At 39.0% G+C, this 13,910-nt stretch overlaps 1 protein-coding gene across 6 annotated transcripts in view; it reads left to right on the plus strand.

The window, feature by feature from the left end:
- Nucleotides 1-13,910, plus strand: part of DNM3 (dynamin 3) — a 707,825-nt gene that overhangs the window by 267,028 nt on the left and 426,887 nt on the right. For all 6 annotated transcript variants that reach the window (XM_062192784.1, XM_062192786.1, XM_062192785.1 and 3 more), the window contains exons 7-9: nucleotides 610-752; nucleotides 8,357-8,492; nucleotides 10,776-10,843. In XM_062192784.1, coding sequence (XP_062048768.1) covers nucleotides 610-752; nucleotides 8,357-8,492; nucleotides 10,776-10,843 — 347 coding nt within the window. The remainder of the gene's footprint in view (nucleotides 1-609; nucleotides 753-8,356; nucleotides 8,493-10,775; nucleotides 10,844-13,910) is intronic.

Below are 13,910 nucleotides of genomic sequence, written 5' to 3' on the forward strand. Positions count from 1 at the left end.
CGGCGCACCGCGCTGTTCCAAAGGCAGGAGCCAGGTGCTTCTCCTGGTCTCCCATGCGGGTGCAGGGCCTGAGCACTTGGGCCATCCTCCACTGCACTCCCGGGCCATAGCAGAGAGCTGGCCTGGAAGAGGGGCAACCGGAACAGAATCCAGCGCCCCGACCGGGACTAGAACCCGGTGTGCCGGCGCCACAAGGCGGAGGATTAGCCTGCTAAGCCACGGCGCCGGCCTCTTCCTTCATTTCTACCATATCCTATCTTAAGGTTCTTGTCCATAAGATAGGTGATCTGATAAATCAATCCAAATCAATCCATGCTAATGTGTTAAAATTTAGCCACCTCCTTAGTAAAATTTGTGCATTTTGACATGGTCTTTCCATATATAAATTGATAGCCCAAGTGAGTGACTCTAATAGAAGATTTTTTGAGCATCTCCTAAGGGCCGTGGAAGACAAAGTTGCACTTCTCATTATCAGCCTACATAAACTTGAATGTCTCTTTGGTTTCTAAAATTTTGGGTGATTAGGAAAACAGTGAAGGATGGTTTTTGTTTCACGAGTTAATCTTCAATGTGTTATATACATGTATGTTTTTGTTTTGTTTCATCCAGCAACTTACCAACCACATTCGAGATACCCTGCCAAACTTCAGGAACAAACTCCAGGGACAGTTGCTCTCCATAGAACATGAAGTAGAAGCCTATAAAAACTTCAAACCTGAAGACCCCACCAGGAAGACCAAAGCATTACTGCAGTAAGTCCCTTCTGCCTTTCTTTGCTCCTCATCTTAATAGAATTCCTTCAGTTCGCTTTTGCTTTGGTCTATTTGTTGTGTTCTTTTTTAGGTTTAACAGAGGAAGCAGGTTGAGTATATGAATCTTTTTCTGTGTTACCCAGTGGCCCTTGAATCTTTGTTTTCCTGAAAAACAATTATTGATCTTATCCTGTTGCTATAAATTTAACTAATTGCACATCCCTGTGTCCAATTTGTGTGGTTTTAAAAAAAGATTAATGTATTTATTTGAAACACAGAGGGATAAAGAGGGAGGGAGAGAGAAAAAGTGAGAGGGAGGGAGAGAGAGCAGTGGCTTAATGTGCTGTGCCAGAATACTCAGCCCCAATTGTGTTTTTAAAATTGGATTCAAGAACAGAATGGTAGCACACCCAGTTAAGATGTCACCTGTAATACTGGCTTCACAGATGAATGCTGATTGGCATTCTGGCTGCTCCACTTTCCATCCATCTTTCTGCTAATGCACCTGGTGAAACAATGGAAGATGGCCTGGATAGTTGGGCCCTGCCCTGCATATCTGTGACCTAGATGGAGTTCCAGGCTCCTGGCTGTGCCCTGGCCATTGTGGCCATTTGGGAAATGAACCAGCAGATGGAAGATCTCTCTCTCTCTCTCTCTCTCTCTAATTCTGCCCCTTTCAAATAAATAAAATAAATTATTTTAAAAAATTAGACTCAGTAAGTAAAACCATCAGTGATAATTCTATGGGGTTCTTAGCCCTTAGTTTTACAAGTGGTTGTATACAGAAGAAAATGTAATCTTATTTTACAATGGCTTCTATTGATGTCATTTATTATATTTCTATTTCAAGTGATTTATTTGTGTGCATTTTTCAGTGGAAGGAGAACCAAGGATTTAATTAAAAAGCACAGAAAGCAAGGATTGGTTTGAATTTCTTTTTTTCTTTTTGTTGATTTTTTTTAAACTTTTATTTAGTAAATATAAATTTCCAAAGTACAGCTTATGAATTACAATGGCTTTTCTCCCCATAACTTCCCTCCCATCTCCCACTCCCTCTCCCATTCCATTCATATCAAGATTCATTTTCAATTCTCTTTATATACAGAAGATCGATTTAGTATATATTAAGTAAAGATTTCATCAGTTTGCACCCACATAGAACATAAAGTGAAAAATACTGTTTCAGTACTAGTGATAGCATTAATTCACATTGAACGACACATTAAGGACAGAGATCCTACATGAGGAGTAAGTACACAGTGACTCCTGTTGTTGACTTAACAAATTGACACTCTTGTTTATGGCATCAGTAATCTCCCTAGGCTCTAGTCATGAGTTGTCAAGGCTATAAAAGCCTTTTGAGTTCGCTGACTCCGATCTTAGTTAGACAAGGTCATAGTCAAAGTGGAAGTTCTCTCCTCCCTTCAGAGAAAGGTACCTCTTTCTTTGATGGCCCGTTCTTTCTACTGGGATCTCACTAGTAGAGATCGTTCCTTTAGTTTTTTTTTTTGTTTTGTTTTGTTTTGTTTGCCTGAGTGTCTTGGCTTTCCATGCCTAAAGGGCTTTTTAGCCAGATCTGAATGCCTTAAGGGCTGATTCTGAGGCCGGAGTATTGTTTAGGACATCTGTCATTCTATGAGTCTGCTGTGTATCCCGCTTCCCATGTTGGATTGTTCTCTCCTTTTTATTTCTATCAGTTAGTATTAGCAGACACTAGTCTTGTTTGTGTGATCCCTTTGACTCTTAGACCTATCAGTATGATCAATTGTGCACTGAAATTGATCACTTGGGAAAGAACAGGTCATCAAAGAAGGAGGTACCTTTCTCTGAAGGGAGGAGAGAACTTCCACTTTGACTACGACCTTGTCTAAATATGATCAGAGTCGGTGAACTCAAAAGGCTTCCGTAGCCTTGGCAACTCATGACAAGAGCCTAACAAGAGTGTCAATTTGTTAAGTCAACAACAGGAGTCACTGTGCACTTGCTCCTCATGTAGGATCTCCATCCTTAATGTGCTGTCCATTGTGATTTAATGCTATAACTAGTACTCAAACAGTATTTTTCACTTTGTGTTTCTATGTGGGTGCAAACTGATGAAATCTTTACTTAATATATACTAAACTGATCTTCTGTATATAAAGAGAATTGAAAATGAATCTTGATGTGAATGGAAGGGGAGAGGGAGCTGGAAAGGGGAGGGTTGCGGGTGGGAGGGAAGTTATGGGGGGGGGGGAGGAGAAAGCCATTGTAATCCATAAGCTGTACTTTGGAAATTTATATTCATTAAATAAAAGTTAAAAAAAAAAAAGAAAGCTTCAGGAAGCTGATAAAAAAAGAAATTGATCACTTGGACTAGTGAGATGGCAGTGGTACATGCCACCTTGATGGGATTGTATTGGAATCCCCTGGCACATTTCTAACTCCACCATCTGGGGCAAGTCCGATTGAGCATGTCCCAAATTGTACATATCCTCCCTCTGTTATTCCCACTCTTGTATTTAACAGGGATCACTTTTCAGTTAAAATTTAACACCTAAGAATAATTGTGTGTTAATTACAGAGTTCAAAATAGTATTAACAAGAACAAAAAAAAAATAATGAAAGGGATAAAGTATTAAATTGTACATCAACAGGCCAGTGCCGCGGCTCACTAGGCTAATCCTCCGCCTTGCGGTGCTGGCATACCGGGTTCTAGTCCCTGTGTCGGCGCCAGATTCTGTCCCGGTTGCCCCTCTTTAGGCCAGCTCTCTGCTATGGCCCGGGAGTGCAGTGGAGGATGGCCCAAGTGCTCAGGCCCTGCACCCCATGGGAGACCAGGAGAAGCACCTGGCTCCTGGCTTCAGATCAGCGTGATGTGCTGGCCGCAGCGCACCGGCTACAGCAGCCACTGGAGGGTGAACCAACGGCAAAAAGGAAGACCTTTCTCTCTCTCTCTCTCTCTCTCTCTCACTATCCACTCTGTCAAAAAAATAAATAAATAAAATAAAAGAAATTGTACATCAACAGTCAGAAAATCAGAACAGGAGCTGATCAAGTCACTGTTTCTCATAGTGTCCATTTCACTTCAACAGGTTTCCTTTTTGGTGCTTGGTTAATTGTCACTGATCAGGGAGAACATATGATATTTGTCCCTTTGGGACTGGCTGAATTCACTCAGCATGATGTTTTCCAGATTCCTCCATCTTGTTGCAAATGACCGGGTTTCATTGTTTTTTACTGCTATATAGTATTCTATAGAGTACATGTCCCATAATTTCTTTATCCAGTCTACTGTTGAGGGGCATTTGGGTTGGTTCCAGGTCTTAGCTATTGTCAGTTGAGCTGCTATAAACATTAATGTGCAGATGGCTTTTTTGTTTGCCAATTTAATTTCCTTTGGGTAAATTCCAAGGAGTGGGATGGCTGGGCTGTATGGTAGGGTTATATTCAGGTTTCTGAGGAATCTCCATACTGACTTCCATAGTGGCTTAACCAGTTTGCATTCCCACCAACAGTGGGTTAGTGTCTCTTTTTCCCCACATCCACGCCAGCATCTGTTGTTGGTAGATTTCTGAATGTGAGCCATTCTAACCAGGGTGAGGTGAAACCTCATTGTGGTTTTGATTTGCATTTCTCTGATGGCTAGTGATCTTGAACATATCTATTTAAATATGCAAATATAAGAACTACCAAACATCTTTTTACTCCTTCATGATCTTCATGTTTTATCCCTGTGTTGCTAGATTTATCCCTGAGGGATCTTGGGGGTAGGGCAGCAGAATTACCAGTCCCTTAACATCTTCTGTTTTTATTTTCTCCTTTTACCCTTTCTGCACTCATCTGTTCCTTATATAAGCTCTAGCTTATATTCAGGTCCCTCTCAGCCAGGAGGCCCCTCTACTCTGCTTAGGTTCCAAGACACTGGCGGTCTACCTCCAAAGGTGAAATTTGATGCTTTTTATGGTCTTTGTCCTTCTGCAGTCTTGCAGTCAAAACATTCTAAGTTGATGTTAAAAATGCATGATATAATTCATGTATTTGCAATGAGATTTCTAAATTTTGAGTTTATTATTTTAAATTTTTAAAATTTATTGGAAAGACATACACCCACACACAAAGTGTGTGCATGTGTGGGGCAGATATCTCACTCACTAGGTCACCCCCTGGAATGCCTGCAACAATTGGGGCTTGGTTAGGCTAAAATCAGGAGCCAGGTACTCAATACAGGTTCTAGGTATCCTATGGGGGTGGCAGGGACTCAAGTACTTGAACCATCACTGCTGCTCCTATGGCATACATTAGCAGGAAGTTGGAATTGAGAGTGGAGCTGGGACTTGAACCCAGACACTCTGATATGGGATGTGGGCTGTCCTAAGTAGCATCTTAACTGCTATACCAAATGCCTACTATTCAAGTCATTTAAATAGCATCCTCAAAAAAAAAAAAAAAAAAAAAAAAAAAGAACAGATGAGATCATACAAAGGAAGTTCCCTTGGATATAACTCTTTCTTAATCTTGTTTGAGCTCTTATAAAAACTCTACAAATTATAAAGAAACTAAAGTTATTTGTCTTTTTAGGCTCTAAGTCATTATCTTAATGTCTCTCTTCAACCGCTTTCCTTGCAAAGATTGAGTCTTGCTTCTGTGACTTAATTGCACCCAAAATTTTTAATAGCTGGATTCTAACTTGTTGAGGACAGGATCATCTCCATCATATGGCCCTATTCTTTCTAACCTATTTCTTTTCTCTCTTTTATTTCCTGCCTTCAACCATCCTCTCTACCTTCATTTCTTCCTCCTTCCTCTAATGTCATTGTGCACTTTACTCAGTGTCTGGTTCTGTGTTGTCTATCAGGGATTCAACAATGAGCAAGATTTTTGTCCTCAAGAAGAAATCATAGCAGAGCAAGATAAAACAGACATCTAAGCAGCTAACTGGGTTAAAATGGATAAATGCTGTTTGTGGAAAACACAAAATGTTAAGGGAGGCTTGATGAGAAAGCAGTTATATGCAAGGAAAAATGTGAGTTCACAGAGAAAATCATATTTGGGACTATGAGAAGAGTTTGTTAGGTGGAAGGAGAGGGGGGCACAGCTTCTTTTAGGATCAGTAAGTGGGCCAGGTAATTGGCATATAGGATATGGGAAAAGAAGGGTTGGAGACAAATTTTCCAAAATTTCTTACTGCTTCAGTGCATATGCCACATTATTTACCATTCCAGGGGTTTTAAACAATATTAGCATAGACATGAACATAGATAAACCCAATTGCCTTATTTTTTTTCTGACCTACTTACTTTTAATTCACCTGTGATTTTGATGAAAGACAATAAAAAGATAATTTAGATGGTTTGAATTTTTCTGTTGATTTTGAATTTAAAGAGGTTCTAATATGTCAGAATTAGAGCTTCTAAACCTAGTAATCGTGATTGGAAATAGTTGTTTTCAATTATTTTGTTTGTTTTTCTTTAAGCAATCACCTTAAGGTAATTCATTTTTGTCACTGAGCAGATATTTATTTATTTATTATAAGATAAATATCTTATTGCTTAATTACAATAAGAGATACATTCTGAAAAATTCTTCATTAGGCTATTTTGTCACTGTGCAGACATCTTCACTTTACTTACACAAACCCAGATGGTTTGGCCTCCTACACACCTAAGTTATTTAGCATACATATACCTTATTGCTCCTACGACTGTACTGAACAAAAAAACACGAGAGTAAATGAAGCATGAGATGAAGATGATACAATCAAGAGACTTGGTAAATATGAGATGTGAGAGGCTGCTGATATTGTAACATGGCACACTGTTCTGTAGTAAACTTTTTAAATTAATAAATAGGAGTATACTCTAATAATAACAATATAATAAATACATATACCTGTAATATAGTCTTATATTATCATTATTGAGTATCATTATCAGTATCATTATCATTACTGAGTCTTTTATTATCATTATTGAGTATTATGTGCTGTATATTATCATATATGCTGGCAGTACATTTACATCAGGAAAACTACAAAATATGAGTAGTATATTACAACACCTATAAAATCACTGGGTGATGGAACTTTTTCAACTCTTTTGTCATTTTATGGGGCCACTCATATATGTGGTCGCTCTTTGCCAAAACCTTGTTATGTGGCAAATGTCTGTATTGTGAACAGGGAGATGTAAGTAAAATGCATAGTCCTTGTCTTGAGGAGAGTGACCAATAGATAAGCAAGCAATGGCAATGTACTCTGCTAAATGCTATGCTGGAAGCCAAGGAAGCCAAGGAAGGGCCCTTCATCTGGGCTATGGTGAAAGGTAGGGGTAGACAGGGCCATGGATTATGAAAGGTTTCCTGGAAGAAAGAATGCTTGAGCTGAATCTTGAAGGATGGATAACAGTTAACCAGGCAAACCCACGAAAGGCAGAGAGAGTGGTGCTCTAAACACAAGGAAAGATGAGTGAAAGCTCAGGGGCCTGGTATATTTGAGAAACTGCAAATGGGTTCCTGTGGCCTGCCTAGAAAGTGAATGAGTCGTGAAGAAGGGGGCTGCAGAGGGAGCCAGGACCAGACAATCAAGAGTCTTAGGTTGAGGAGTTTTGATTTTATTAACAAATTGCAGTGATCCCTTGAAAAATGAGACAAAAGCTAGTTGTAGAGGGGCCTAGGAGTTAAGGTTTGTATTGTTTGGGCAAAGTGAGGTCTGACCTTGACAGGGATAAACCTGAAAGCAGAATGGTCACTTAGAGGGGCTTCAGAAATCCCAGGAGGAACTTCTAAAGACTGAGACCAGGCTGTATCATTGGGTATGAATAGGAAGAGGCTGTGGTTTGAGATAGTGGAAGGATGTAGAAGCATCAACACCAGGTGGCTCCTTGCAGTGCAGCATGATGGAGTGGAGGAGTGCAGGATGCCCCAGAGTTCTGCCTTGAGTGGGAGGGGAAATTGAGAAATGCAGGAGAATCAACAGTCTTAGGAGTAGCAGGAGTTGAGGGGTGCAGTTTTAGGTATATTGAATTTAAAGCAGCTAAAACGAAATAAACGTCCAGTAGACCATTGGGCTTATGGGCCCATTGTTTATGTCTGGGTTGTAGGCTAGAACCAAAGGCTTGAACATAACCCTGAGGCTATAGCCAACCCTCAGATCACATAGGACGAGCCTCAGGGACAAGCAGGAGAGACCAAGACTGTGATATGGGGGAAGAACGAGTAGCTCATGAAGTATTAGGGGACTCAGTTGGAACATCTGGGACATGAGGCAAGTGTGGGGTCATAGCTGAGGTTCGTTTGACTATTATTCTACATTAAGTTTTATGGTTTACATTTAATTTTCAACTCAAGTACTATTTAAATACCATTTCATGGTTGCAACCAAATGGATCAAATGGGTGCATTTCAAGTCAAGGATGTTTCACATATTTACTATAATTAAATGTTTAAAATAAATCTTGATGTTGTTTATGCCACAGTCACATTTTGAGTTCGAGAGTACAATAACTCTGCCAGTAGGTGCCGCTAAGAACACCAGGAAAAGAATTCTAAAGGCATTGCCACAGTAGAATAAAATGAGGCATGCAAAGGGTTGTAACTTAACGTGAATTTGTTCTCTCTCACAATTGCAGGATGGTTCAGCAATTTGCTGTGGACTTTGAGAAAAGAATTGAAGGGTCAGGGGATCAAGTAGATACTCTGGAGCTCTCAGGTGGTGCTAAAATCAATCGTATTTTCCATGAACGCTTTCCTTTTGAGATAGTAAAGGTTTGTACTGAATGTCACCTTTTCTTTCATTTAATTTTCATATTCTGTTTTACAAATCTCTTGTGAGTGGTATGAGACTAAGAAAGTTCTTTGAACAAAATTTCTACTCTGGTAATGAAATTCAAGAAATATTTTCTTACTCATGTTCCTGATTTTATTTAATGAGATTTAACTACATTTCAAATTATTTCAAGGAAATACTAATTGAGTTTCCTATGATGTTTACTTGTTGTTTACTTAATTTAAAAATATTTCCTGAGTACCTATTAAGTGCCAAAGTTCTAGAATGCCATGATGAAGACATAAAATATTTTTACGTGTCTTGTGGGGAAAGACAGAAAATAAATATGTAGACAAAATAAGAGATTAACAAATTCTATTAAGGTAACATACTGTGAGAAAGGGGCTAGGTGAAGCACTTTAAATGAAGTGCTCATGGCTATTCTCATGAGTAGGGGCGTGATCACAAGGACATGAAGAGGTCAGCCATATAAAGCTCTAGGGGAAGGGGTTGTTTCAAGGCAGAAGAAGTATCCTTGTGCAAGGCCCTAAATCAGACTTGATAATGGCAGGTGAAGAGCAGATGTGGCTGGTGCACAGCTGACGAAGGGGAAGGTTGAGAAATGAATTTAGAGAGGAAGGAAGTGCCCAGTTCAAGTAAGGTTTTTGAGTTGAGGTAAAATGTTTATGTTTAACAGTGGGGAGTTACCAGAGTGTTTTAAGCAGGGAGTATGATCAGATTTCATTGGTAATTTTAAGAGAATTATGGCTGCTGGATTATAAAGGGGTATGAAAATAGTCAAGGGATATGGTAGGGATAGATCCAGGATGGATCCACTTTCTTGGGTTTTCAAGCTTCTACAATCTTGGAAGCCTCCTTAAAGAAGTAGAATACAAAATTTTAAGTACCCAGTTAAGCATAGAGTCTTAGAAGAGATCTTATACAAAGGAGAAAACCTGAAGCTTAAACTTCTTTGGCTTCCCAGTATAAGTGACCTTACAAGACAAGATAGATAGTAATGTAGCCATCCATACATCTAGAATGTTTGGCTTTGGGGGTTTTTGGAAGTAAGGCCAATCAAGAGAGCTTGGATTTATATGGGTGATGAAAAAAATGAGAAGACTTGAGGTGACTCCCAAAGTTTTTCCATTCACAGTTGGATGAGTGATGGTGCCGATCAGATGAGGGAAACTGAGGAAGAGTTTTGCGTGTGTGGAGGTGTGAATTGAGAGCTCTATTTTGGACTTACGAAGTGTGAAATGTCCAGTAAGGTGGCCAAGTAGCAATAGGGACTACGCTACTTGCCTCGTATACAACCAAGTGGATGTTTATGTCTTGGTGTGGGAGGCAGATGGGTAAATAGATAGCTACATTAAAATGTGCTAAGTAAAATGATAAGCCTCAGCACAGGGTGCCATGGAAACCCAGCTCACAGCCGTGAATCCCAGCTCAAGTGTGTAAAGAAGCCAGGCTGCTGATCTAAGTCTGGAAGGATGAGCAGCTAGTTTAACAGGAAGGGGTGGAGTAGGGGAGGGGTATTCCAGAAAGAAAGGGAGGAACAATAAAGCGTCTGCGCTGGGAAGCCACAGGATGTGGGTAGAGACCTAAAGCAGTTCATGGTTCTAGGGTACAAATTGTGAGGGAGGAAATAAGCAGATGAAGGGGCTGGATGGAGCTGAATCTCAGGAGTGAGGGCTGGACCTGATGTTCTCTGGATACCCCTTCTATGTCTAAATTCCAACACACTTTGATCCTACTTCCAAGTAGATTTATGGTACCTAGGACTTCTGGGAAATATTTATACAGCAATCTGTCCTGTGTTGGCTTGATGAAATTTTATTAATTTCCTTTTATAAAGAGGCCTTGAACTCAGGAGGTTAAAATGGCCAGGGAGAAAAGATGGCCACTGTTTCTCTAGGACAGCTGCACTGCTGCTGCACATCAGGTGACAGTCTTCCTTGTGTTCTCAAATTTGCTATATTCAGCAAAAGAAGCAAATGCATGGTTAGATTTATGCCCAGAAGGCATCCTTTATGCATAGCATTCCTTATATATTATACAGTTAAAATCTGTTACACTGAAACTCCCAGAAATCCCTAGTGTTCTATGCTGCCTTGAACTTTATATAAACAGATGTTTTGACCATCTGGGTTTAGGTTCAGAGAGACATGAGTATCCATTTATTAATAACTAACTCAAGTTATTCTCATTTTATAATATTAAACAATATTATTATTCAAAAGAATTAAGTGTCATAACTATGGCTCATTTTGCATCTGCAGATGGAGTTCAATGAGAAAGAATTGAGAAGAGAAATAAGCTATGCAATCAAAAACATACATGGTATCAGGCAAGTGATTCACATTTTCTTTGTCTCCAGTTCAAGCTACCAAAAAAGTTAATTTTTATAAATTGCCAGCAAAGTAGCCTTTTTATCGTCTAAGCAGAGTAGACTACAAGGGTGGGCCGAAGAAATAGGAGATCATAGTTTGGGTTCAATGGCAGTTTCCTGTATTGCTGTAGTTTTTGCTGTGCTCACAGACTATTCTCTGTACAACAGAGTTCAAAGATGAGCAAGATTTTGTCCACCAAAGCCTTCTATTTTAGTGAATGAAGCCTGACATATTCATAAGTAATCATTACTTACAGAGAGAAAGTTCATTTTGACTAGAGTTGTGGAGCAGGATTTGGAAAGATTAATGAAGGTGGTTCCTTCTGAGTTGAACTTTTGCCTGTTGAGAGAATGATTTCCGTAGGCCAACATATGTTGGGTGTACACGTGTGCTTTGATATGTGTGTGTGCATGTGGCTGAGGTGAGTAGTGACATAGTGAGAGTGAGTGTGAGATGATGGAATGGAGGTTGTTGAGGATAAAGGGCAACAAGAAGGGCTTTTCAGTGGCAGGTGTAGCATGAGCTGAGGTGCAGAGGTGGGAAAGTGCAGCTTGTTTTCATGGAGCCAAGAGTCTTGCATTTTGATTGGTCTCAGGAATGGGAATAAAGGACCAGAGGAATATGAGCTGGAAGAGTGGGATGGGGTGGAACTTACACCTAAATTTCCTTTTGTTTAAAGTGAGATTATTCCAAGTTACTTTCTATTTTAGTCTGTTCATGCTGATAAAACAGATCACCATAGACTGGCTGGCTTAAAAGCAATAGAAGTTTGTTTTTCACACTTCTTGGGGTTGAAAGTCCAAGATCAGGGTAGGAACTTGGACAGGTTTTGGTAAGGGCTCTCTCCTGGTTTGCAGACTGCTGACTTCTCATTGTATCTTTCTATCGCATGGGGAGAGCTAGCTAGCCTTTTCTTATAAGGTCCTGGTCCTATTCATGAGGGCTCAACCTTCATGACTTAAGTACTTCCCAGTATCACAATGTATCACATTGAGGGATAAAGATGCAATGTGTACATTTTTGGAGGGATACAAACATTTAGTCTATAATACTTTCTTTAAAGAATTATGATAAGAAAAACAATTATTTGAAAGCACATATTTCTTAAATTCATATACAGAAGGTCAAGCATCATTTAATGAGCATATTCTAAATTGAAGAGTCTTGAATTCAAGGTGATGAAACTTAGATTGCCTCGTTCTTAGATTCTTTCATATGAAGGAGGTATCCTGTCCCTGTTGTCAGTTGTAGTTCAGCTTCTGCCACAGGATCAAGTTGAGACTGTGCTAAGATCAGACAAAGCTTGACTTTGAGAGTGAAAAGTTTGACATTGATATGCATGTGATAGGTGATTTTCCAAAGGAGTTATGAAGTGTGAATTTTCAGTCACTTTACCATTTAAATAATCTGCTGCAGGGGTCCCAAATAGTATGGGTAAATAAGAATTTGCAAAGTATAAAGGAGAAAACATCTAAAACCAAATCCAATATTTTTTCTCATTGTCTATAGGATTTCTAAGTCGCCTATTCTTTTCCATCAATTCAGAAATACATTGTTGTAGAAACAGTCTTTTTATTGAGCTGGGTTGACTTTAGTGTTTGAATATGTTGTTCTGATAAATGCAGTGGAACCAAATCACATTTTTTGGGTCATAAAGTATTATTAATGGAATCAAATGAAGTGCTTTTACTTACCTTGCAAAACTCCTTACCAAATACATTTTTGTTGGATAAAGCTGCAAAAGCTCAGTAATTCAGAGTTGTAGATTTCTGATTTATACATATGTCAACTGAAAAGATTGGTTGTTATTATTCTGGGATGAATTTGCCTATAAGATAATAAGGAATGAACAAAGACCTGAGTAAAATGCCAGCTAGTGGTATGAATATTTAGGCCCTTTAATTATACTTAGTTAAAACATTTTTGCATTTGATTCTGTTATACATTTAAATAATAAAAGCCATCTTGGATTCAAAAAGATGCTTTTATTTCTATTCTTTTCTTGGTTGCCTCATTGCCAACTATGGAATAGGGAGGGAGACAGTCCTTGTGGAGCAAGCCAAGATAAGTAGGATAACAGCTCTTTGTACCAGTGTAGTATTGGGACTAAAATATGTGCCCAGCTTACTCCATGTGAAATAGAATCTTGAGCTTCAGAGAAGGAAAGCCTTCTCAGCAGTAGGTCTAGAGAATGACCAGAGCCATAGGAAGTGGCTATTTTTGAAGCACAGGTGGATTTGGACAGGCTGAAATCATGGAGAGAATGACATGAACAGCATAGTAAAGGGCAAAGATATAAAATATTGGCTTGAATATAAGGAAATTGATATATTGAGCATACGAAATGAGAAAACGCCAAAACTACAAAAGAAGGTTACAATCAGACCATGTAAAATTTTCATATTAGACTAAACAGTTTGGATTTTCTTCTATGTCCAATGTGGAGAAATTATAATTCTAATATAAATATACTATGATTCCTATAGTTAGAAACAGAGGTGACTGCAAGTGCTCAGCAAACAATAAGGAGGGATATTGAGTAAAACTGATATAAGAGAAATGTTAAAGAAAATTTCCAAGAGATACCATAGTATTGAGTGTTGAAGGAAAAAAAGTTAATCAAATAATGAGAGGTGGGAAAGAAAGGGGACCAGGTTTAGGAATGGGAAGAATCAAATGCTAAAGTCTGGAGCCTGCAAGTATTTAGTCATAGTCAATGCTGGATTGAAGAGGCCCTCCTATTGTAGCTTTTCTATTTTGACCTCTTAAAAAAAAATAGGTCATCTCTCTCTCTCTGTCTTTGTCTGTCTCTCTCTCTGTCTCACACACACACACACCTGCTTCCTGAGCTCCTGCTCAGCATAAGAAAAACATTGTTATGATGCCAATTTGAATTAATTTCAGCCAAAAGCAAGATATTTGGCTATTTTGGTCCTCATTTGTTATTTTTATAAATTTATAATTTAATTTGGGCATCTTGAAACATTAATATTCATGGATTCCATTGTTGTCTTCTTTCTTCAA

This window comes from Lepus europaeus, chromosome 5 (assembly GCF_033115175.1).
Source record: "Lepus europaeus isolate LE1 chromosome 5, mLepTim1.pri, whole genome shotgun sequence".
NCBI lineage: Eukaryota > Metazoa > Chordata > Mammalia > Lagomorpha > Leporidae > Lepus > Lepus europaeus.